Source organism: Ahaetulla prasina, chromosome 18, assembly GCF_028640845.1.
Source record: "Ahaetulla prasina isolate Xishuangbanna chromosome 18, ASM2864084v1, whole genome shotgun sequence".
NCBI classification, from domain to species: Eukaryota; Metazoa; Chordata; class Lepidosauria; order Squamata; family Colubridae; genus Ahaetulla; species Ahaetulla prasina.
Window position 1 is genome coordinate 1,045,139 of NC_080556.1, and position 20,563 is coordinate 1,065,701.

Below are 20,563 nucleotides of genomic sequence, written 5' to 3' on the forward strand. Positions count from 1 at the left end.
CTAGAAGCACGAAGCTGATAACACCAGCCTGAAGATGACGAATGAGACTTCGTTGAAACGTCGCCAAGACACTTCCAATTTTATACAGGAGAAAACCCGAATAACCAAAGACCTACATAAATAGATATATATATATATATATATTTCCTCCAAAAGGAAAATTTTGCACCCTCAACGCAAAAGAAGCTGCGTCTCCAGGTCTCCTTCCTTGGTTAGACTTGCAGGGGCTCCGGTGGGCTCCGAGAGGGTCTCGGCCCTGGTTTTCAACTTGTTTTTGAAGCCCTCGGTGCTTTTCGGCTGCGGGTCCATGGCGGACGGGCCGAGCATCTGTGCTTCTGGCTTAGGTGCCCACTCTCTGCCGGTGCTACTGAGATTGTTCCGCAGAAAGGAGAAAAAAAGACGAGGCAAGAATCAAGCCAAAGATAGGTAGTCCTTGACTTACAACCGTTCGTTTAGTGACTGAAATTCAGGCGTTTGGGGAAACTGACCCGTATTTATGACGGCTGCAGTGTCCCCCACCTTTGGCGACCTTCTGACCAGCAAAGTCAAAGGAGGAAAGCCCAATTCGCTTAACGGCCGTGTTGCTAACTGAACGACCGCAGTGAATCGCTTAGCAACGGTGGTAAGATGGGGCCAAACTTGCCCCACAACTGTCTCGCTTAGCCATGGAAATTTCGGGCTCCGTGGTGGTCCTAAGTCGAGGACTACCTGTGTGTTTCAAATAAAGCACGGACAAGGTTCATGGATTCCCTCGGATCGATCGATTACCTGGGTGGAGCCTCGGCTGGGAGGGGTCCGTCTTCGTAGATTTTGAGCAGGCTCTCCAGCTGATCTGGTTTCTCTTTCCACTCCTGGAACCTGGGAAACGGAAGGGGGGGAGGTCCGAGTGAACCCCAGGGGAGCTTCCCACCGGCCCGGAAAAGACCCCCAAGAAGTCACAAAGACCACTGCACTTGGTTGCCCAGGGAATGAGTGGGTGGGATGGGTGCCACAAATGATGCGAAGGGGTGGGCGGGCATTCACAGTGGGGGCTCTGATCCTTCAATTAATGGAGAATGAGGGAGAGGGGGGAAGAATGAAAGAAAGAGGAAGGAAAGGAAAAGAACATAGAAAAAGATGAGAGAAAAAGAGATGGATGGATATATGCAGGAGGGAGGGAAGGGAAGAAAGGAAAGCAGAAGTAAGGGAAGGAGGAAAGAGATGGAGAGAAAAGGAGGAAAGGAAGGAGAGAAGGGAGGAAAGGAAAAAAGGAAGAGATGGGAGGAAAGGATGGAAGGAGAGAAGGGAAAGAACAGGAGGAAAGGAAATGAGAGAAGGAGGAAAGGAGAGAGGGGAGGAGAGAAGGAAGGAAGGAAGAGGGGAGGAAAGGATGGAAGGAGAAAGAAGGAAAGGAAGCACAAAGCAGACCACCAGCCATGGGCCAGGAGCTGAGTTGATTGATTGATTGATTGATCAACCCGGTGGGGGAGGGGTGGGTCTCCTCACCTGGGCTCCAGCCGCTGCTTGACCCTGGCGATGGAGCGGACATAGGGGGCGATCTGCTTGGTGATGGCCGTCAGGTAGCTGTTCTCCTGTCTCAGCTGCAGCAGGTCATGGAGCTGGGCTGGAGGAGAGAAGTTTCCTTCCTGAGGCTTTGCGCCCCCCCCCCACATCACCAACTCTGCACGTGCTCAGAGGAACCTCTGTCCAAGAGGAAGGTCTTGAGGTCGAGAGACCCCTCACCTTCGTAAATCTCTTGCTCGTTGGCCACCCGCTGGTAGGTTTCCTCCCAGGTCTGCGGCGAGAAGAAGAGAGAAAAGGGAAGGGAGAGAATTCAGCCAAGGCGGTGAGTTCGAGAGTTGCCACAAAAGGGAATTAAAGAGCCAGGGATGGAGTACCTCTTCAAACTCGGTCCGTCTCATTTCCACGGAGGAGAATTCGGACGCGATCTGGACGTCCATCTGGAGGGATTTCTGCAGGATTTCCCCCATGTTCTCCGTCTTGATGAGGGAGTGGTGTTTGGTGAGGTCGCGGTGGAGCTCCTGCACTTGGTCTTTCAAGCTCTGGATCTCGGTCTGTAGCGCCTGTCGAGGGACCACGGCGTGGGGAAAGGGCGGGAAAGGATGTGAAGCCAACCCGAGGCCCGCTAGAATTTTAATCTCTTATTTTAATTTAAAAACTCCCCAAGTTCGGCGCTCCGTCGCGGGAGGATTTCGAGACGAGCCGTTTGAGTGGGATCGTATAAAATCTTTTTTGTCTTAAGCAGCGGGTTGGACTAGATGACCTCCGAGGTCCCTTCCAGCCCTACAATCCTATGTGCTAAACTCTCAAGCCAGTTCTTGCTGGGAAGAACGTTTCAAAGATCCAATTTAACTAAAAAGCAGCCCTCAAATTCCACAAGAGGAATCCCTCTTTGGGATGTGACTCTACGTAGAATCCTACGTTATGAAACGTTATCCCGATATAATACAGGCAGTCCTCGACTTACAACCAACAATTTCCACAGCTGACCAAGCCAGTTGCTAAGTGAGTCAAGCCCAATCCTACAACCTTTTTTTTTTTTTTGTCACCGTTTGGTAGCGAATCACTCAAGTTGTTAAGTGAATCCCGTGGTCATTAAGCGAATCTGCTTCCTGCATTGTCTTCACTCATCGGGAGCTGGCTGGGAAGGTTGCAAATTGGTGATCATATCTCACACACACACACACACACACGAGATGCTACGACCATCATAAATACATGTCAATTGCCAAACACCTGAAATTTGGATCAGGTCATCATGGGGGTGCAACCGTCGTAAATGCGAGGACTGGCTCCAGGTCATTTTTCAGCACTGTGGTAACTTCGCTAAACAAATGGCCGTAAATTGAGGACTACTTCCATACTTTTCTTCACTTTTTGTACAGGGAGTCCTCAATTTAACGACTGCAATCGAACCTGCGATTGATCGTTCAGTCATCTTGACTGGTTTTACGGCCTTTCTTGCGGCGGTCGTTAAGCGAAGGAGGCAAAGACCCATCGAACGGAAGCGGGGTTTCCCCGGTCCCGCCATCCTTACCCGATACATGTTCTCGTAGTCCCGACAGTGGTCGGTGAAGGGCGACTCTCTCCCTTCGGCTAAAAGGACTTTGGTGCTGATGTATCGGTGCATCGTGGCCTTCCTTACCGGCGATCCAGCCAGGGGCATCTTTTCATGGGACGCCGAACAGCCGGCTACTAAGAGGGTCTTGGAGCCAGGACCCCCAGACATCCTAAAATGCAGAATCGGACACTTTAGACCGAATTTGGCAGGTTTTTTTTCCACCTCTTGACTCCTTCCCAAGTACCTGGGACAGGTAGACGGCTGGGGAATTCTGGGAGTTGAAGTCCAGCCATGGTTAAGAGGCCCTGAATTATCCCAACTCCACTAACTGGCTAACTTAGTCCTCCAAGCAAAAGAGATGATTGGAGAGAGCGGCTACCTAAGTCTTCTTAGTTTCGGGGCGGGGGGGGGGGGAACCTCCTTGCCACATAGACCCTCCCCCCCTACGACTTGAGTGGCTGCCACTGCTTCAGCCGGGTGCCTAGCTATCCAATAAGGAGGAAGCTGAGACGATGCAGTCAGGTCCAGTTGCTGCAATGGGCTAAGTGACCTCTAGGGTGCCCACTGAACAAGAGCCGTACATGTTGCTGTTGCTCAGGCCAGGTCCAATGGCTCCTGCGGTGCCCACCACAGACCGGCGTGGGGACAAGGGCAGTAGAGGCTCCAGGCAGTGGGCAAACTCAGCCCGGTATTCGCTGTTGATCTGGAATGGAAGGGAGGGAGGGAGGAAAAGAAAAGGGAAGAAGAGGGAGGGAGGAAAGAAAAAGGGAGGAAGGGAAAGGAAAGGAAAGAAGAGGGAGGGAGGGAGGGAGGAAAGAAAAAGAGAGGAAGGAAAAGGAAAGGAATGGAGGGAGAAAAGGAAGTGGAGGGAGGGAGGGAGGAAGAAAGGAAAGAAGGGAGGAAGGGAAGGAAGGGAGGAAGCAAAAGGAAGGAAAGAAGGAGGGATGAAAGAAGGAAAGAAAAGGGAGGAAGGAAAGAAGGAAAAGGAAGGAAGGAAAGAAGGAAAGAAAAGGGAGGAAGGAAAGAAAGAAAAGGGAGGGAGGGAGGATGAGAATTTTGCTCAGACAGGCCTGTTAGCTTACCTTCTCTCTCAATAAACCAATTATCAGGGTTTATCTGCAGTATCCAGGTTTATCTCACCTTGCTAGTTTGGGACGGTCTCAACCGATGGGGTTGTTTGACAATCCTTTGCAGGCGCTCCATGAGTTGCTGGAATCAAAAGCAACCCCTCAAATCACAAACCAGCCCCAACATTTATGCGGCTTAAGTGAGAAATTCGTTGAGTGAGTTTGCTTTCCCCCATTTTCACTCCCTTTATCTGGCCATTGTTGCTAAGTGAAATCGCTGCCTTTGTCTGAGTGAGTCACAGGGTTGTTAAGGGAATCCAGCTTCCCCCTCGACTTCGCTGGTCCGAAGGTCACAAAAGGAAATCACGTGACCCCGGGGACTCTGTCCCTTAAGCCTCTCGAAGCCCCGGGTTCAAGTCTCTGCATGTTTCCCGACCCTCCCAGGGAAGGGAAATTCGACTTACGTAGCCCAAATCCAGGAATTCGGCTTTGTTGGCCGAACTGAGAAACGCAGAACAGGTCACCAGGTGCACCTAAAGTCAGAAAATAGGCGCCGTTTGGAAAAAAGAAAAAAAAAAGGAAATTTAAGGGGTTGCAAAAGAGGGAAACGCAAGGGGGGCTTCCTTCCCCGGATATCTTGGTGCAAAGGGGGGAGGCTGGGGGGGGGGGGGGAAATTGGACTATCCTTACCTGGAGGGTTGGCAGCAGAGAAGCCAGGTGTGCCAGCTGCTCCTTAAAAGCTTTTTCCTTTTCTTCGTACTGGCTAGAAATGATTTTTTTTTTTTTTTAAAAAAGCCATTTTTCAGGCTGTTTTCTCTCAAAAAAGAGAGAGCTCTGCAGCAGAGAGCGAGAAGGAAGAGAAGCAGGGAAGGATAGAACGGGAAGGGGACACCGGGAGGTCATCCAGTCCAACCCCTCACCCTAACCCCCTGGTCCTTGCAGTTACAACGGTCGCAGCAAACCCCTGTGTTTGTGAGAATCGTTCAACGCTGCAGCAGTGCTGGAAAAAAGGGACTTGACGACCGGTCGCAAAAAAGGGGGGAACCACGTGACCCCGGGGGTGTGTGTTTCACTGCGACCGTCGTAAGTATGAGTCCATTGCTGAGCGTTTTGATCACAAGGATGCTGCAACGGCAATGGTCGTAAGTGTGAAAAATTGAAGTCTCCTTTTTTTTTTTTTACAGTCCCGCTGCCACTTCGGACGATCACTAAACAGGCGGTCGTAAGTGGAGGACTACCTCCGTAGAGGTCGCTGTCCGGTTCTCCCCGGGGCGCAAATCTTTACCTCTGCACAGCTTTTAGGAGAGTCTTCTTCCTCTCGGCCAGTTTCTCCTAGGAGAAGGAAACGGAAACGAGGAATTGGGCAGGACTGCCAGCCCTGCAGTGTCGGCCACAGGCGACCACAGGGGGGGGCCGCCTCACCTGCATGCTGCTGAAGAGGGCATTGATGGCCGATAACTCCTCGTCTGCGCTGTTCCGGACCTCTTCAATCATGGCTTTGAGGAGGACGATGGCCTCGCGGGTGGACGTCTGCAGCTCCTTCACCGCCTGCCAGGGACGGAACCGTGTGGGACTCGGCTGCCTTCAAAAGCTCCCCGCTCTGTAAGAACAACCTTCCCTGGGGAAGTTTTACGGGGAGCCAGGCTTTGCCAGCCATGGTTGGCTGACTCTCGAACCCGAGTCTTCTGGGTCCTGGCACCCGGAGTTGGCCCTTCGGAGGGGGCCAGGGTGAAGTTTGCAAAAAGGGCCCCGTTTGGGAAACTTTTTCTCGCAAGGGAGGGAAGCCCTGGCGATCACGGAGTGGGGGGAGGAAGGAAGGAAGGAGAAAGAGGGAGGAATGGAGAGAGAGAGGGTGAGAGAGAGGAGGGAAGGAAGGGAGGAAATAAAAGGGAGGAAAGAAGGAAGGAGAAAGAGGGAGGAAGGAATGGAGAGAGACAGGGAGGGAGGAGGGAAGGAAGGGAGGAAATAAACGGGAGGAAGGAAGGAAGGAGAAAGGGAGGGAGGAATGGAGAGAGAGTGGAAGAGAGGGAGGAAGGGGAGAGAAAGGGAGAAAAGAATGGAGAAAGGGAGGGAAGAAGGAAAAGACAAGAGTGGGAAGGAGGAGAGAACAATTGGAAAAGGAAGGAAAGGGGGAGAGAGGAAAGAGAAAAAGAAAATGAAGGAAGAAGAGGAAGGAAGGAAGCGAGGAAAAGTGAGGGAAGAAGGAAAATGGAAGGAAGGAAGAAAAGGGAAAAGGAAATGGAGGAAAGGAAAGTAAGAAGGAAGGAAGGAAGGAAAAATAGGGAGAAAGGAAGGAAGGAAAAACTAAGACATCCAATCGCTTTTCCACGTGTGGTCTCAGCATGGGCTAATCCCAGTTGTGCCACATCCTTCCCGCCCTCGCCAGAGGCTGGACTAGATGCTCTCCAAAGTCATCTCCACCCTCCGACTCTAAAACCTCAGAAACAGAGGCAGGAAGTTTGGCGAATAAAAGCCATTTTCAGCCCCAGAAATATTTCTTAAATCCTCCCTACTTACCATCACAGCCTGGTCCAGCTTCTCACAACCTCGCATGTAGGCCGTCTCGATATCGATGCAGTGAGCTCGGCTCTCCCTGGAAGAGAGTTTGGGGGTGGGGGGGCGGAAATAGAATTATGTGCTTTTTAGGTATTTTTTGGGTGGGCAGCACACTGCTCGCTGCTCGCTCTTTCTCTTAAAAGTCTCACAGATTTTTTTAAAAAATCTGAATATCAAGTGTCGGGAAGTTCCCCTGGCTAACTCTATACACTGTCAGGGCTTACAATTAAAATAGAAATCTTGGTTACAGTCGTAAGTCAAGGACTTCCTCTACAGGTTTCTAAATCTACATGATCCAAAATGATGGTTTTTTTTGTTTCCCTAATGGAACTGGAAAGACCTTCTATTTTTTAAATAGCAGAATATTATACCTGTTGTTTTGTACATGTTTAACAAATAAAATGAAATAAAATATTGGAGGTCTCAGTAATCCAATTACTTGCTCTAGCAGGAGACCCTATAGCCTTTCAGGCTGTCCATTAAAGTTTAAATTTAATTTAATTTTTATGAATTAAATTAAATCCGAATTAAATTTTAAAGCCCTTAAAATGCTTGATTCTGAAAAATTGCAAACTTACACAGGCATATCTCGAAAACAGTTAATGCAAAGCATGGATTTTTTCTCCGTAGAGAACATGATGTACAATTCCTTGTGGAGGGCTGGAAAAGAGAGAAAATGCAACAGAGGATTTATAATTCTGGGTTGCAGCTCCCTCCCCCCCCCAAAAAAAATTGTACTGTAAAATTGGAGCCTCAGAAAAGAAGAACCGAGTGTCAAATGAATTCTCGCTTTGGTTGCAAATTCAGATTCCATTTGAAGATCGTAGATGGAGGACGTGGGAAGCAAAATGTGAACATAATAAGGATGAATTATAAATTATAACAACTCCTGCCTTAGGCAAGGGGTTGGACTAGAAGACCTTCAAAGTTCCCTTCCACCAGCCCTATTTATGATTCTCATTCTATGATTCTACGATTCTTCAATTCTATGATTATGTTTTTATGATTCTACAACCCTATAATTCCATGATTTGAGATTCTATGATTCTACTATTCTGATTCTACAATTCTATGATTCTGATTCTGTAATTCTTACAATTTTATCATCCTACGATTTTACAATTCTATGATTCTGATTCTTATTATTCTACAATTCTATGATTCTGTAATTCTTACGATTTTATGATTCTATGATTTTACAGTTCTATGATTCTGAGTCTGTGAAGCTACGATTTTAAGATTCCATAATTCTACGATTCTACAATTTTACAATTCTGAATTTGATTCAGAGTCATGATTGTGACTCTACAATTCCAGGATTCCAATTCAATGATTCTACAGTTCTACAATTTTAGAATTCCTTTGGTTCTTTCCTGCTGCAAAGAAGTCGGGCTTGGCAGGATTTGGGGGCGAGGGTCAAGGGTCATGCATGAGAACGTAGCCTCTGAGCACGTACGGCATTTCTTATGGACCTCCTTTGCCCGTTTGCTCAGCGAGACAATCTCGTGGCGGGAGAACATCCTGGCCTTGTGGGTCTCGTCGCGGCACTTGGCACACAGCGGCTGGCTGCAAGTATTGCAGAAGTACATGGCGTCTAGCTCCTTCGGAAAGGGGATGATGGGTGTTGGAGGGGATGATGGGAGAGGAGGAGAGACAGGTGTGGTCAAAGGAGGCTGGAAAGGGGCTCTTGGAAGTAATTAGAGCAGCCACTGCTGCTAAGATAGACTGCTCCAGCACAGGGATCCTCTATTGCTGTGTCTCTCAAGCATAGCAATTTGAAAATGAGTGGACTTCAATTCCCAGAATTCCCCAGCTTGTATGGTTAGGGGGTTGGCCTAGATGACCCTCGGGGGGCCCTCATCACCCGCCACTCTACGATCCTGTAAGCCTGGTGGGTGAAACCCCTTATCCCTGCAAAATGCTTCCGGGTGGGACTTGCCCAATCTGGTTGGTGACCGGATCGCATCTCGTCTTACCTGCTTTGTGCTTTGCAGGTCACAATTCGCACACAGGACGCCTTCTTCGTAGTCTCCAGAGCTGTCCACTAGAAATTTGAGCAGCTGGTCTTCGGGAGGGAGCCCGTTCCCTTTCACGACGGACTGGTAGCTGCAAGGAAGACAAACCTGGCCTATCGTTACTCTAAAGTAAGATCTTTTCGGCTCAAGGAGGCTTATTTGCTGCTAACCGTGACAAACCATGATTAAATCCAGAGATGGTGGCAGTTTTCAAGAAGAACCTGGACAATCATTTACAGTCGTCCACTTATCGGAGCTCTCTAATATATTGAGTTTCGAGAAGCTCTTCCTATCTCCCTCCGCAGAAACCATGAGGGCTAGAAACATAGCTTTGCCAAATGTAGAAGGCGGGATCCTAGAGCGGGAAGGGGCCCTGGAGGTCATCTACTCCAACCCTACTGCCCGGTAAGGCGGTCACAAAGCCAGGGAGGCTGCTCTTACCCGCACAGGGGACATGCCAGACGGCTGTCGATGGCTCGTCCCCGCAGGCAGCTGGCACAGAAGTTGTGGTAACAATCCAGGAGGCAGGGGTGCTGGTACTGCTCGTGGCACAGGAAGCACACCAGCGGGTGGCAGTTGGCGTTGTCGAGTTCACACAGGTTCTCCAAGGGGGTGAAGATCCCACCCGACATCTGGAGACCGGGAGAAAAACACCGAATCGATTTTTCTGTCTAGCTGCGGAGACCTGTGTCACCCTGACATCTGCAGATTTATTTTATTTTATTTTTTTAATTTTATTATTTTATCTTGTTTTATTTGTTTTATTTTTGATTCATTATACAGTCATCGGGATATTAAACAGTTTATATTATTATTCTTATTATCTCCTGGGCTGAGAAATATCTGGGATTCACAAATGTTTTCTGTTATTTCGTTTGTAGTCTTTTGTGATGAAGTGCAGCTGTAAACTTGGCGTGTACCAGCGAAGGATTATCTCTGCAATTTGGCATCTCCCGCACAAACATAACCCCAGTTTATTTATAGCTGGTTGCAAAGGACAGGCATATTTATGGATTGCTTTTGTCTGTGAGGTTATTCTTCTTTGCCCCCATGGCTATTGGGGAACTTCATCCCTCTCTAAAAGGGGGATGTTGACTCCCCCTTTCTACTGATGGAAAAAATGGGGATTGGGAACACAAAACTCTTTCTAAATAAAATATTCGGATGGATTATTTCAAGAGTTTCCCTGTAAAATGTTCCAAATAAAAGTTTGCTCACTTTCATGGCGGTCTCTGCTGGCAGAATTCAGAAAGGGAAGGAGGAAGGGAGCAAGGAAGGAAGAAAGGGAGAGAAAGGGAGAGAAAGGGAGGGAGGGAGCAAGGAAGGAAGGAAGGAGAAAGGGAAGAAAGGAGAGAAAGGGAGGAAGGAAATAAGAGAGGGAAGAAAGAAGGAGAGAAAGGGAGGGAGGAAAGAAGGAAAAAGGAGAAATGACCAAAAAAAAAGACAAAGGGAGGGAGGAGAGAGGATAGAAGGAAGAGGAGGAAGAAGGGAGGGAGGAAAGAGGAATAGAAGAAGGGTTGGATAGAAAAGAAAGGAAGAGAGGAATGGAGGGAGGGAAGGAAGGAAGGAAGGACGCTCTTCCGTTTTTGCATTTTTAACATTGCAAATGCTAAAAGAAGATTTCCAAATCTTCCCCCCCCCCTCCCTTGGCCATACAGACCCTCCCTCAATTTCTCTGGGAATCATTTCTGGCATCAACCCAACATCTTGGCTGCCTGGAGTTATTTATAAAAACAACAATTAAAGGCAGGATAAAAATACTTTCCTCTCCTCTCAACCCAACTCCCACCGAGCCGTGCAGAGCTCAAAGCCAAGGAACCTTCTCTGCACCAGGGGGAAAAAAACGTCAAAACCACTTACTTTTCTTTTCCGCTTCTACCTCTTTTTCTGTGAATCCTCGCCCCCTTTTTCGTCCTTGGATCCAGGGGATTTTTCCCCCTCCTCACTTCTGTTCAAAAGCTCTGCGGCTTTTAGCTGGCCAGCCCAGCTCTGAAACAACAAATCAACATCTCTTGATTTTATTATAGTTATTATAATAAATTTATTATTATAGTTTGTTTGTTTGTTTTAAGGAAGATAAATTCTACTGGCTTAAGCCTGGAGGGCCAAAAATAATTTCCTCCCTTCCCGAATTTAAAAATTAAAAACCAGGCAGAGTTGAGAAAGGCAGTGTCCCACACCGACTGAGAAGGGGGGTGTTTTCTCCCCCCACTTGGAGGGCTTCCCAAGCCGTGTTTGGATCTCGGCCTCTGCTGTCACCAAAGCGGTTTTTAAAAGAAAGCCAAACCATTGGTGGGCTGGGCTGGCCAAGTTCCCCCCACCCCTCGGTCAAGGACCGTCCAAGGTCAGATCATGCAACGTTTGATCCCGGAAAGGCATTTGATTCCTTTTGGGTTTGAGAAGCCCTGCAGATGAGGAAGCTGAGCGTTGAAGCACGTAAGGCCACCCGATTCATCGGTTCGGTTTGAAAAAGATGGAGAGGGGGTCCCCCCAGAGGTCTTCTAGATTGACCCCAAAGGGTACACTGGCATGTGATATTTCCTTTGATGGGAGCCTATGAGCCAAGATTTCTGCCTTATACCTGTCTTGTCATCTCTCCTGTCTGTCTGTCTAATTTCTCTCTCTCTCCCCCTCCCTATTTCTATATCTTTCTATATATATCGATCTCTATCTTTCTCTCTCTCTCTCTGTCTATCTATCTTTCTATATATATCGATCTCTATCTTTCTCTCTCTCTCTCTATCTATCTAATTTTATTTAATATCTATCTAATATCTACCATCTATCTCTATCATCCATCCATCAATTTCTATTTATCATCTGTCTGTCTGTCTATCTATCTATCTACTATCATCTATCTATCCATCAATCAATTTCTGTTTATTATCTGTCTGTCTGTCATCTATCTATCATCTATCTATCATATATCATCTGTCTGTCTGTCTGTCTGTCTGTCTGTCTGTCTGTCTATCCTTAAGATTTATACTGACTGTTTCCCTATGACGATCATTAAGTGTTGTACCATATGATTCTTGACAAATGTATCTTGTCTTTTTATTTACACTGACAGCGTATGCACCAAAGACAAATTCCTTGTGTGTCCAATCACACTTGGCCAATAAAGAATTCTATTCTATTCTATTCTATTCTATTCTATTCTATTCTATTCTATTCTATTCTATTCTATCCATTCATCAATTTCTATTTATCCTGTCTGTCTGTCTGTCTATCTATCAGTCCATCTGTCCACCTTTCTATTTCTATTCTTCTGTGTATTATCATTTATCTATCCCTTTGAATCATCTGTATCTATTATCTATATCATCTTTTATTTATTTGAGAAGAAAGTGAGGTTCCCTCAAGGGCGAACCGTGGCCTTGATTGGAACCCAGGACTTGCTGAACCCCAAATGAACTAACTTTATCCCAGCTGAGATTTCCCCTTAACTTGATGGGGCTTTTCAGCGGCTTTTGTTTTTCTACTTTATTATTTTTATTTTTTCGTTCCTGTTTTTTGTGGGTCCTTTTGTAATTCTCTCTCTAATGTCTTGTAGTCTTCTTCTAATGTCCTTTGATTTTGTTTCTTCTTTCTGTTCTGGTTCTGTTCTGTATGTTATCACTAATCCTCTAATATAGCTAAAAAATTAGCTGTACCCCATACATTTTGTTAAAACGGGTCTTCTTTTCTGTACTTCTTTAAAGAAAAAAATCTCGTTCCCTTCCCAAGAATTGAACACATTCCTTTTCCTTTTAATATTTCTTGGTTCTGTGTCTATCTCAATGTTCTTTTTTGCCCCTTCCCTATATTTATTGGATTATGATCCGCCCAGTTACTTCTATTGTGCAAGGATGCAGTTCCTCCCGAGGGAAACTAGGGGTGACTTTCCCAAATGGTAAAGTGGCTTCCCTCCCCCTTCCCTTCCCCCCCCCCCCCCGCACCCCGGCACTTTCCTCTCTTCTCTACTCCCACCCACCCAGGCAAGGCCACAGCAGCAAGCCTGGCTTCTCTCCCGTTGCCAATTCCCACGTCTCGCGTCTTTGGCACACAAAAGCAGTGGGGATTGCCACACTCCCCCGAGACGGGCGGAGAAGTTGGAGGAAGCCCGGGATGACTCACAGCACCTGCTGGGCTGCAGCCAGATCGAAACTGGGAGCCGGCCCTTGCCCGCAGGGCTGAGGAGACGTTCTCGGGCTGCAGGGTGCATACCTCCTCCCGCCTCTGGTGGGAAGCAGCTGGCACCCAGGGCAGCCACTGGGTGGGGTGGGGTGGGGTGGGGAGCCCTGCATCCGGCTTTGGATGGGCGGTGGCTCTCAGGGGAGGGGAGGGGGGGAGGAGAAGGAAGGTTCACCCCTCCTGCATTGAAGGTTGGGCCAGTGCAAAAATACTTGTTTCTTTTCTTGCTTTGTGTTTGCACATTTTTATGTGCACTGAGAGCATATGCACCAAAGACAAATTCCTTGTGTGCCCAATCACACTTGGCCAATAAAGAATTCTTTCTTTCTTTCTTTCTTTCTTTCTTTCTTTCTTTCTTTCTTTTTCTTTCTTTCTTTCTTTCTTTCTTATCTATCTATCTTTCTATCTTTCTATCTATCTATCATCTAAATCTCTGCATTTTGTTTTCTTGTTTCAGTCAATTGGGGATGTCCATTCTCTTCTTTCATCTCACCCACTTTGTTCCATTCTTTTTTTATATTCCTTCACTCTGTACTCCCTTCCTTCTTCTATCCCTCTTCTCTTTCCTTATTTCATCTCTTTCCATCTATCCCCCTTCCCTCCTCCTTTCCTTGCTTCTTTTATTCCTTCCTTTCTTATTATTTCTTTTTTCCATCCTCTTTTTTCCCTTCCTTCTTCCTTCTTCCCTCTCTCCCTTTCTTTTTTATTTGTTTGTTTCAAGCCTCCCTCCCTCCCTTTCTTTTCTTTCTCTCTCTTTCTTTCTTTTTCTTTCAAGCCTTACTTTTTTTTTTTTTTCTTCCTTCTTTTTTTCTTCCTTCTCTTCCTTATTTCATCTCTTTCCATCTATCCCCTTCCTCCTCCTTTCCTTGCTTCTTTTATTCCTTCCTTTCTTATTATTTCTTCCATCCTCTTTTTCCTTCCTTCTTCCTTCTTCCCTCTCTCCTTTCTTTTTATTTGTTTGTTTCAAGCCTCCCTCCCTCCCTTTCTTTTCTTTCTCTCTCTTTCTTTCTTTTTCTTTCAAGCCTTACTTTCTTTTTTTTTTCTTCCTTCTTTTTTTTTTCTTCCTTCTCTCTTCCTTCTTTCCTTTTCCCTTCCTTCCTTCCTCTCTTCCTCCCTTCTGTCCTCCCTCCCTTCATTTGCTCTTTTTTATTCTTTCCATCCTTCCTTCCTTTCTTCCTCCCTCCCCTTCTTTTCTTCCATCTAGCCTTCCTTTCTCTTCTTACATTTAAACTCCAGCCTTCGTAGCTTTTTATTCCACTTTTGTGCACAAGATATTATTTCGGCGTTTCTTCCCCCATATCCCAATCCATCCTTCTGTTTGCAATTTCTCCCATCTTTTTCCCCCTGACACCACCAGCCCTGCGTGCTTCCCTTAACAACCGACCATGTTTTGTGCACCCTTTGGCTCAACGCGCTTCTAAAAACAGGCGAAACCCCTTCAAACCAGCCTGAATTTTTTTTCATTCTAAAGTTTCCAGCTGGAAAATCAGAATTGGAAAATCCCAAAAGGAGCGTGAAACCAACTTGTTTCCAGCTGGGATTTTTATTTTATTTTTATTTATTTTTTTGCTAATTTCAGAGAGCGAATTCAGACAAAAATGCAGGCAGGTGCAAGTGCCAATCTTCCTCCATTTTTTAATTCTCATTTGAAACTCACCCACCCACCCCAGGGACTTGCAAAATAACAACAACCCCCCCCCCACAAAAAAAAACAACCGCAGAGAAACTGTGCAAAGAATTCCTTGCACCCATTTCTGAGCTGTGGGTAAATCCCTTTTCCAAGCAGGATCCCGAGGCCTTGGATCGGGGCCCCATAACTCTCTCCCAGGAATGCCGAGCACATTGTTTGCCTGGGGCCACCTGAGAGAGGCCTCCGCCCAGCCCCACGGAGGGCAAAAAGGGCTGTTTTTCCCACGCTTTTCAAGCAGGAGCGCACGGCCGCCGGGTGCCAGGTTCCCCAGGGCTCGGAGGCCTCGCCCGGTCTCTGTAACCACTCAGCGAAACTGCTTATTCACCCCGCTGCGAGCCATGTGGGTGGCTGAGCTGAGCACGGGGTTTGCGTGGAACAAGTCCAGGCGACTGGCTGGCTTGCGTGTTGCGGCTCGGGCACGTGACTCGGTTTCCCCAAGGTCAGGGAAAAAAGCAAAACCACAAGGAGATGCTACCATCTTGGCTTGATTGATGTGAAAACACACAGAAGCGTCAAAGTGACCTTGGAGGGTTTTTTTAGCCCAACCCCCCCCCTTGCTCCAAGTTGGGGGCTGGACTAGATGACCTCCAGGACTCCACTCTAGGAACCTGCCTTCTACCTTTGGGGAAAGCTAAGTTTCTAGCCCTCATGGTTTCCAGAGAGATACGGAGATAGAATTTCTTGAAAGTCAGTATTAGCTATGATTAAACCACCATTAAACCATGTCCTGCTTCTTGGGGGGTAACAGGCCCCTCTGCAAAGCAGCCAAGATTTGTGTCTCGGTTCAGCAGCTCTGCCAAGTACAGGTAGTTCTCGACTTACAACTGTTCGGGTTTTTTTAATTTGAATTTAGCGGCCATTCGAAATTACACCGCCACAAAAAAGTGACTTGGGACCATTTTTCACACTTATGACCGTTGCAGCATCCCTACAGTCATGAGACACTTTGCAACTGACTCATATTTACAACGGTGGTCCTGGAGTCAAGTGATCCCATTTTGCAACTTTCTGACGAGAAAACTTTTAAAAAAATTTTTTTTACAACTTTTGCTTTCTTTAAAACTTAAGAGAAACTTTTTTAAAAACTTTTTAAAAACTTTTTATAAAAACTTTTTAAAAACTTTTTAAAAACTGTAAAACTTTACAAAATGGTTCCCTGGGAAGGTTCATGAAAATGCCAACCTTAAAAAAAAAAATCGCACAGTTTGTTTTTTTTTGTTCTTTGCTGAAAGGAGAAACTCGCTGCAGCCTGACAAGAAGGCTCAGGTATTTTCCTGGAGCTCCAGTGAAGAAAGAAGGAGGCGTCAACCGGAGGCCAACCGAGATTCTTCTCCCTGCCCTGCGGGGGTATCTAAGGCATCTTCCCCTTGGCAGATGGGCAGGTTCTCAGCAGCTGAAGAGAAACTCCTTCTTGTCTGCCTCGCCAGGTAGATCAGATAAGGGCAGCAGCCAGGAGTGGAAACCAGGTTTTGATTGGAAGGTTACATGGACAGAAAGCCTCAAAGTCCCTCTCTCCCCCCTCCCTCCCCCCTCGCCTTCACAGCCCAAGAAAGTAGGGAGGGTCCCTTCCGAGTCCCTCTGGATTTTTCTTTCTTTCTTTCTATCTATCTATCTATCTATCTATCTATCTATCTATCTATCTATCTATCTATCTATCTATCTATCATCTAACTATCCATTCACTGTTTACCCATCCATCCATCCACCCATCCATTCTCTTTCTCTCTCTATCTGTTGGTCTGTCTGTATCATCTATCCATCCATCCATCGTCTGTCTGTCTGTCTATCATCTATCTATCTATCACCTATTTATCCATCCATCCATTCTCTCTCTCTCTCTCTCTTTATCTATCTGTCTATTCTATCCATCTATCTCTGCCTGTATCTTCTATCTATCTATCTATCTATCTATCTATCTATCTATCTATCTATCTATCTATCTATCTTCTACATATCCATTTTTCTATATATCTATATTATATGTGTATCTATTTATCTATCTATATCTATCTTCTGTTTATCTATCCAGCCATCCATTCTCTCTCTCTCTCTCTCTCTATTTATTTATCTATCTTCATCATTATCTATCAATTTATCCATCCATCCATTCTCTTTCTCTATCCATCTATTCTATCCATCCGTCTATCTGTCTGTATCATCCATTGATCTATCTATCTATCTATCTATCTATCTATCTATCTATCTATCTATCTATCCATCCATCCATCCATCCATCCATCCATCATCTTTATATCATTATCTGTCTGTCATATCTATCTATCTATTATCTATCCATTATCCACCTGTCTGTCTGTCTGTCTATCTAACTATCTTTATCCATCCATCCATCCACCTCCCTCCCTTCCTCCCTCCCTCTCATTCTCTCTCTCCCCCTCTCATTCCCATTCCCTCCTTCTCTCTCTCTAAGGATCCTGATCTACAACGCCAAAGTCTCCTCTGGCCTCCAAACCCAGACGTGGCAAATTCCCCAAAATCAAAAATTGCCGCAGCCGAAAGGGCTTTTGCTCAAATCCCTGCCGAGTATCGCCACTTAAGCCCGGACCCTTCGGGGAGGGGGGGTGCTGAGAGCTTCTTTTTAACTTTTAATTTTCTAATCCTTTTCAACAGGTTCGGTTCCCTCCCTGCTGCCTTTCTGGATTTGAGAAATCTGTTTGCGTCAGCCCAGAGTTTCCAGCCAGTAATTAAAACAATTGTTGACTCTCTTCCCTGGCGCTCGATCTGGCGACAAATTTACATGAGGGGGGAAAAAAATATTTGCCGGGTGTTTTAATCTCACCTGTCATTTGGCTGCAGTCATCCCTCGGTGTCCCAGTTAAGAGGAACCGGATTTGCAGCTCCTAATTGGACGCTTGAAACTTCCCCTGGCTTTGGGTTCACCAGGTTGTCTAAACAGCATTTAAAATGAGCTGGGTCAGCCCCAAAAATTCACCCATGAAACTTTTGCAGGCTGTGAGTTCGAGACGATGGAAAAATCCCCCCCCCCAAAAAAATCAGATTTGAGCCTCAGGTGCCAAAGATCCGAACGGGCTCTCAGGGTGGAAGTGACGCTCCAATTTGTTTTATGTGTATTTAATACACATAATACACATTTATGTGTATTTAATATCAAGGTAGTCCTTGATTTACGGCCACGGTTTTAATCGTGTGACCACTAGGATGCAGCAACGATTGTAAATGTGAAAAGCAGTTCTTAGTCTCTTGTTTCAGAGCCGTTGTCATTTTGAATGGTCACTAAGTGAGCTGTTGTATGTCGAGGATTGTCTGTATTTCCTTAAGAACTTCTGAGAGCAGCCCAGGTGTGCTATTCAACACAGAGAGAGAGAGAGAGAGAAAGACAGAAAGACAGAAAGAGAGAGGCAGAGAAAGAGAGAGACAGAAGGAAAAAGAGAACAAAAGAGAAAGAGAAAAAGAGAAAGAGAGATGGAAAGAGAAAAAGAAAAACAGGGAAAGAGAGAGAGAGAGAAAGAAACAGAAAGAGAAAGAAAGAGAGAGAGAGAGAGAGAGAGAAAAGAGATGGAAAGAGAAAAAGAGAAAGACAGAAAGAAAGAGAAAGTCAGAGAAAGAGAGACAGAAGGAGAAAAAGAAAAACAGAGAAAGAAAGAGTGAGAAAAAGAAAGGCAGAGAAAGACAGAAAGAAAAAGAAAGAAAAAGAAAGATAAAAAGAGAGAGAGGTGGAGAGAAAGAGAAAAACAGAGAAAGAAAGAGAAAAATAAAGATAGAAAGAAGCAGAGACAGAAAGAGACAGAAAGAGAAAGAAAAAGAAAGATAAAAGGAGACAAAAAAGGAAAGAGAGAGAAAGAGAGAAAAAGAAAAAGAAAGACAGAACGAGAGAGGCATAAAAGAAAGAAAAAGAGACAGAAAACAGAGAAATGGAATGTGAGAAAGAGAAAGACGGGGGGGGGGGGTGCGGTTCTTCACCTGAGGCAATTAATTACCTGTCTGCTTTTGAAACCTCCCAAGTGAGCCATCAAAAAGCAATTACAGCCTGTTTCTAGAAAGAGGTGACGGCACACGGTATGCACAAGGAAGGCGGCGTCCGAAAATTCACAAAGCGCCTGCGGAACTGCCCGACACATGCTTGATAAATGGCTGACAGAAGTCCTGACAGCAGGGAAGCGATGGAGAGGGAGATACGTTGGGGTTTTTTGCTAAATGAATGGCTGTTTTTCCAAATTCTCTTTTTACTGTCTCTTTCTCTTTTCATCCATCTTTTTCTTTCTTTCTGTCTGTCTTTCTCTTTTTCTCATTCTCTCTCTCCTCTCTCGTTCTTTCTCTCTGTCTTCCTCTTTCTCTCTTTCCATCCCCTCGCTTCCGCTTCCCCTCTTTTTAAAAAACGTATGCCTCAAATTTATCCGTGCCTTAAATTTTCAATAAACATTTTCTTGTCTCTCTGCCCCCCCCCCCAAGATTAATCTCTAGGTTAATTCAGTTGAACTCTGATTTAGTGGCTTAAAGGAAGCAAAGCAAAAAACCAACGCACAGCAAAATTCCTTCTGTCTTTCATTTATGCTGAACAATTTCCCCACCCACCCCCAAAAAACCCCTATTAAAAACATGAAATCTGGCTAACTTCCAGCTGATTTCTCTCCTCTTCTCAACTTTTCAAAGTTTTTTTTTTTGTTGCTAAAGAATAATTGTGGGTGGATCATCAAAGCTTTTTGTGCAACGGGAATAAATGACATACAAAAGACGCGTTCAGAAGAGTTTTAAAACCCTCATTCAAAACTCATTTTTAGATATCCAAAAAAATGAATGGGAACCAATATTTTTAAGCATCATGTTCTCAGCAACACCTCCGTCTTCCCACTGGCTGAAAAATCAGATTTAAAGCAGTAAACAATTGACAAGGTTTTTTTTAATCAATTTAGACATTTTTATTGGGTATCAAAAATGTACTTATATATATATATATATATACAGAATTAAAGTGCTGTTCAGTCTTTTTGGCACGCACATGTGCCAATTGTTGTGCAAGTTACAAACCAGGGAGAACAAGACAGGGCAATCCTCAAATTACGACCACAGCTGGTGATCAGAATTTCAATTACTAAGCAAAGCTGCCGTTAAGGGGGTCCCACGCGATTTTATGGCCTTTTTGCCATGGTTCTTAAGCGCAGCTGTTAAGTGAACCACACGGTCGTTAAGCAAATCCGGCTTTGCTTGTCGGAAGCCGTTTGGGAAGATCGCTGGTTGACAAGGGCCTGTGATTTGATCACGTGACTGTGGGGTGTTTGGCAATGGTCATATATGCGAGGACTAGTTGCGAGTCACTTTTCTCAGTCACTTTGGTCACTAATGGAACGGTTGCAAGTCAAGGATTTCTTGTAATGCAGCACCCAGGGGGGTTTACTGGCCTGTAGCCCTCTTGTGTAGTAACCACAAAGGAGGTTTTGAGGTTGGGAGAGAGAGAGAGAGAGAGAAAGAGACAGAAAAAAGAGAAAAAGAGAAAGAGACAGGGAGAAAAAAGAGAGTGAAAGAACAGGAGAGGAAGAAAGAGAAAGAAAAAGTGAGAGAAAGAGGAATAAGACAAAAAGAATGACAGAAAGTGAGACAAAGAGAAAGAAAGAGAAAGAGGGAGAAAAGTGAAACAGAGAGAGAGAGAAAGGAGGGAGGGAGGCAGAGATTTCTGGCCCCAGGCAGGGAAGGTCAAAAGTGCCTGGATGTCAAATTATTTTCTCCCAGATTCCAATCTCAGAGTCTAAATGGAACAAAACACCAGATTTCCATGCGGAATTCAGTTAACCGCAAGAACTGACTGATAAGTTTTTGGTTTAAAAGAAAAAAATTGAGCGCAGTTAAAAGTGTCAAAAATATAGAGGAGTCTTAAGGCCGAACGGGAACTCAGAACGGGAACTCCTGCAGGGACGTACCAAACCGTCTTCCATACTCCTGGCACGTACAAATTGTTTTCGGGGGCGGGAGGAGAAGAGAGGAGATTATAAATAAGTCCCAAAGTGAGTAAGGTGAAGATTTTCCCCCC

General features: G+C 45.6%; 1 protein-coding gene across 3 annotated transcripts; it reads right to left on the reverse strand.

The window, feature by feature from the left end:
• Window positions 1-121: 121 nt before the first annotated feature.
• On the reverse strand, window positions 122-20,555 carry RNF207 (ring finger protein 207). 3 transcript variants are annotated; one of them, XM_058161243.1, is made up of 19 exons: window positions 17,360-20,555; window positions 10,560-10,688; window positions 9,141-9,331; window positions 8,661-8,790; window positions 8,141-8,285; window positions 7,263-7,344; window positions 6,646-6,721; window positions 5,551-5,676; window positions 5,414-5,460; window positions 4,819-4,891; window positions 4,593-4,661; window positions 4,202-4,270; window positions 3,643-3,764; window positions 3,038-3,230; window positions 1,878-2,063; window positions 1,723-1,774; window positions 1,486-1,603; window positions 769-858; window positions 122-364 (listed from the first exon to the last, which is right to left on the reverse strand). In XM_058161243.1, the coding sequence occupies exons 3-19, from the start codon at window positions 9,329-9,331 to the stop codon at window positions 172-174; spliced, it is 1,962 nt and encodes a 653-aa protein (XP_058017226.1). In that variant the 5' UTR covers window positions 10,560-10,688; window positions 17,360-20,555; the 3' UTR covers window positions 122-171. The 3 variants fall into 3 exon arrangements, with proteins under 3 accessions (XP_058017226.1, XP_058017224.1, XP_058017225.1); XM_058161241.1 differs by having other exon boundaries at window positions 122-367; XM_058161242.1 differs by lacking the exon at window positions 17,360-20,555 and adding an exon at window positions 10,880-10,957 and having other exon boundaries at window positions 122-367.
• Between the last annotated feature and the right edge of the window lie 8 nt (window positions 20,556-20,563).

Coding starts and splice junctions, on each gene's coding strand:
- RNF207 (XM_058161241.1), bottom strand. CDS start 9,331: ATGTCGGGTGGGATCTTCACCCCCTTGGAGAACCTGTGTGAACTCGAC. Junction 7,345..8,140: donor GGAGGTCCATAAGAAATGCC/GTACGTGCTCAG, acceptor TCTCTTTTCCAG/CCCTCCACAAGGAATTGTAC. Junction 2,064..3,037: donor ACTACGAGAACATGTATCGG/GTAAGGATGGCG, acceptor GTCCCTCGACAG/GCGCTACAGACCGAGATCCA.